This window comes from Sinocyclocheilus grahami, unplaced genomic scaffold (genome assembly GCF_001515645.1).
Source record: "Sinocyclocheilus grahami isolate Dianchi unplaced genomic scaffold, SAMN03320097.WGS_v1.1 scaffold9234.1, whole genome shotgun sequence".
NCBI lineage: Eukaryota > Metazoa > Chordata > Actinopteri > Cypriniformes > Cyprinidae > Sinocyclocheilus > Sinocyclocheilus grahami.
In genome coordinates this window covers 6,708-8,755 of record NW_015512475.1, presented here as the reverse complement: position 1 = coordinate 8,755, position 2,048 = coordinate 6,708, and the positions used below count along the sequence as shown (strand labels likewise).

Genomic DNA, 2,048 nt, shown 5'->3' with positions numbered 1-2,048 from the left:
CATGTTAAGCCATCAGAAGTTCATAATGGAACTGAAGGTCTGGGAAGTTTTCTGTGGGATTTAGCTCCTCCTTGTGGTTTTCCGGAAGATTTTATGGTAGTAAACAAACATTTAGGTTATTGGATTGATATTTCATTATAATGATAATATTCTGACAGTTTTTAATATTTAGGAGTAATATTTAAATAATAATAAAACATTTCATATGTATTTGATAAATAAATAAAAATTATTATTGCTTTTTACCTTTTCTTAAAATGATGGTTGGGCATACATGTTTACAAGTGAATCACTGCTTCCAGTGTTTGTAATGTGAAATGTTATTTTGTCAAAAAACAAAAAACACGTGGCATATGACATCAAGTGACCTATGTAAAATGTATAAATACTGTATGTAACACGATTAGTTCCATTACAAATATTTTATCACACATTACAAATTAAAAAAAAAAAATTCTTCTCACAGGTGAGCATGTGATGTGTCCTAGTCAGGGCCACTCTGGTTCATCTGCCACAGGCCATGTTAGTGATCCAGGAGGTCCAGCACTAGGTGGACCTGGTATTCGCACAGATCTGCATCCTCGCCCCCCTCAGCAAGTAGTGTATGTCTTCACCACCAGCCTAGCCAACAGGTCAGTATGATCGCTTTGTTCAGTGCCAGTAGTTTCTGCAGCTTGACAGTCTATTTTGAACAAATGGGATATTTACCATACATTGCCATGTCTAAGCCGGAAATTTCTGTGAAAGCCACAACAAAGGAGTTGATTTATATGCACGTATCATCTTAGCAGCCAATTTTCCACCACACTCTTTTAACAGGTGTAGGAGTGTGCTTTTACAAGCCATTGTCACGTGACAGAGTAGAAAACTATTAAAGTCATAGGAAACCGTTTCCTCCCTAATTTCTTTGTTGTTAAGTAGATTTAACAACCCTTTTTTATTTTCTGCAGTGCTGCAGAAGCAGTGATGCATGGCCACACAGACTCCATCCTCTTGTATCACCAGCAGAATGTCCCTCGTACCAAGCTGGATCAGGTCTGTCTATATGTATAGACACATGGTGTACTTACATGCCTTCATATTTTTATTATATTAAGTTGGTAAATGACATGGGTTTGTTTCTGTTTGTAAGTAGAGTGAAGAAATTGTGTCACAGCATCCACACTTGCAGGTGCTTGGTGGCGTGAGGCACTGTATTTGTTTAAATGGCTATTTAAATCACAATGCTTATCTTTGTTCCTGTTTCTGTTTTGATGAGAAACAGTACAGTTCAAGTCTTTTGTGATGTATTGAACTGAGATTAATAATGGCATTAACAGCACCCATTTCTTTCTCTCTTTCCTTTTTTGTATCTGTCTGAGCAGTCTTCTGGCATTGGAAAACTCTCCAACCTGACAGAGCAGATCAGCTCTAGTCACAGTCCGCCCATTGGCACACCCAAATCCCAAAGTGGTACACCCCGGCCACCTTCTGTTGGTGGAGTTGTTGGAGGACACCTTCCAGGCACCAGTACTCCTTCTTCTACAGGGCATCCAGATGGTGAGCCAGCCCAAACCCTCCGAGGAGGAGGCTCTGCAGTTCATTCACTGGGCCAAGGAAGTTCCGGCCCACAGTCTGTGGGAGTTTCAGGACCAGACGGAGTGGACAGGCCAGGTACTATTGCCCACCATGGTGCAGGTGTGTCTCCTTCGTTAAGTCCCTCTGCATTATCTGTACTCCGTCAGAGCGAACTGGGCCAACGTGGAGGGCCAGGAAACACAGATGGCCTCTCTAAGGAGCAGTTGGAACATCGTGAACGCTCTTTACAGACTCTTCGAGATATTGAGAGGTTGCTTCTCCATACTGGAGCCGGTGCAGGCCACGAGGAACCAAGAGGTCCTAATGGCAATCCTAATGGCACTAATGTTAATAACAATAATAGTAATGATGGAGGTAGAGGTTTGGAAGATGGTGAGAATGGTGGGGGGAATACTGGTAATTGCCATAGCAACAATGCTGGTATACCTGGTATGCCCCCTGTTGGTGGAATGAAAAAGTATGAGGAGCCG

General features: G+C 42.0%; 1 protein-coding gene across 1 annotated transcript in view; it reads left to right on the top strand.

The window, feature by feature from the left end:
• Positions 1 to 290: 290 nt before the first annotated feature.
• Positions 291 to 2,048, top strand: part of LOC107578180 (B-cell CLL/lymphoma 9-like protein) — a 6,562-nt gene continuing 4,804 nt past the window's right edge. Inside the window, exons 1-3 of the mRNA XM_016264161.1 lie at positions 291 to 632; positions 951 to 1,035; positions 1,365 to 2,044. Coding sequence (XP_016119647.1) covers positions 478 to 632; positions 951 to 1,035; positions 1,365 to 2,044 — 920 coding nt within the window. The 5' untranslated portion in view covers positions 291 to 477. The remainder of the gene's footprint in view (positions 633 to 950; positions 1,036 to 1,364; positions 2,045 to 2,048) is intronic.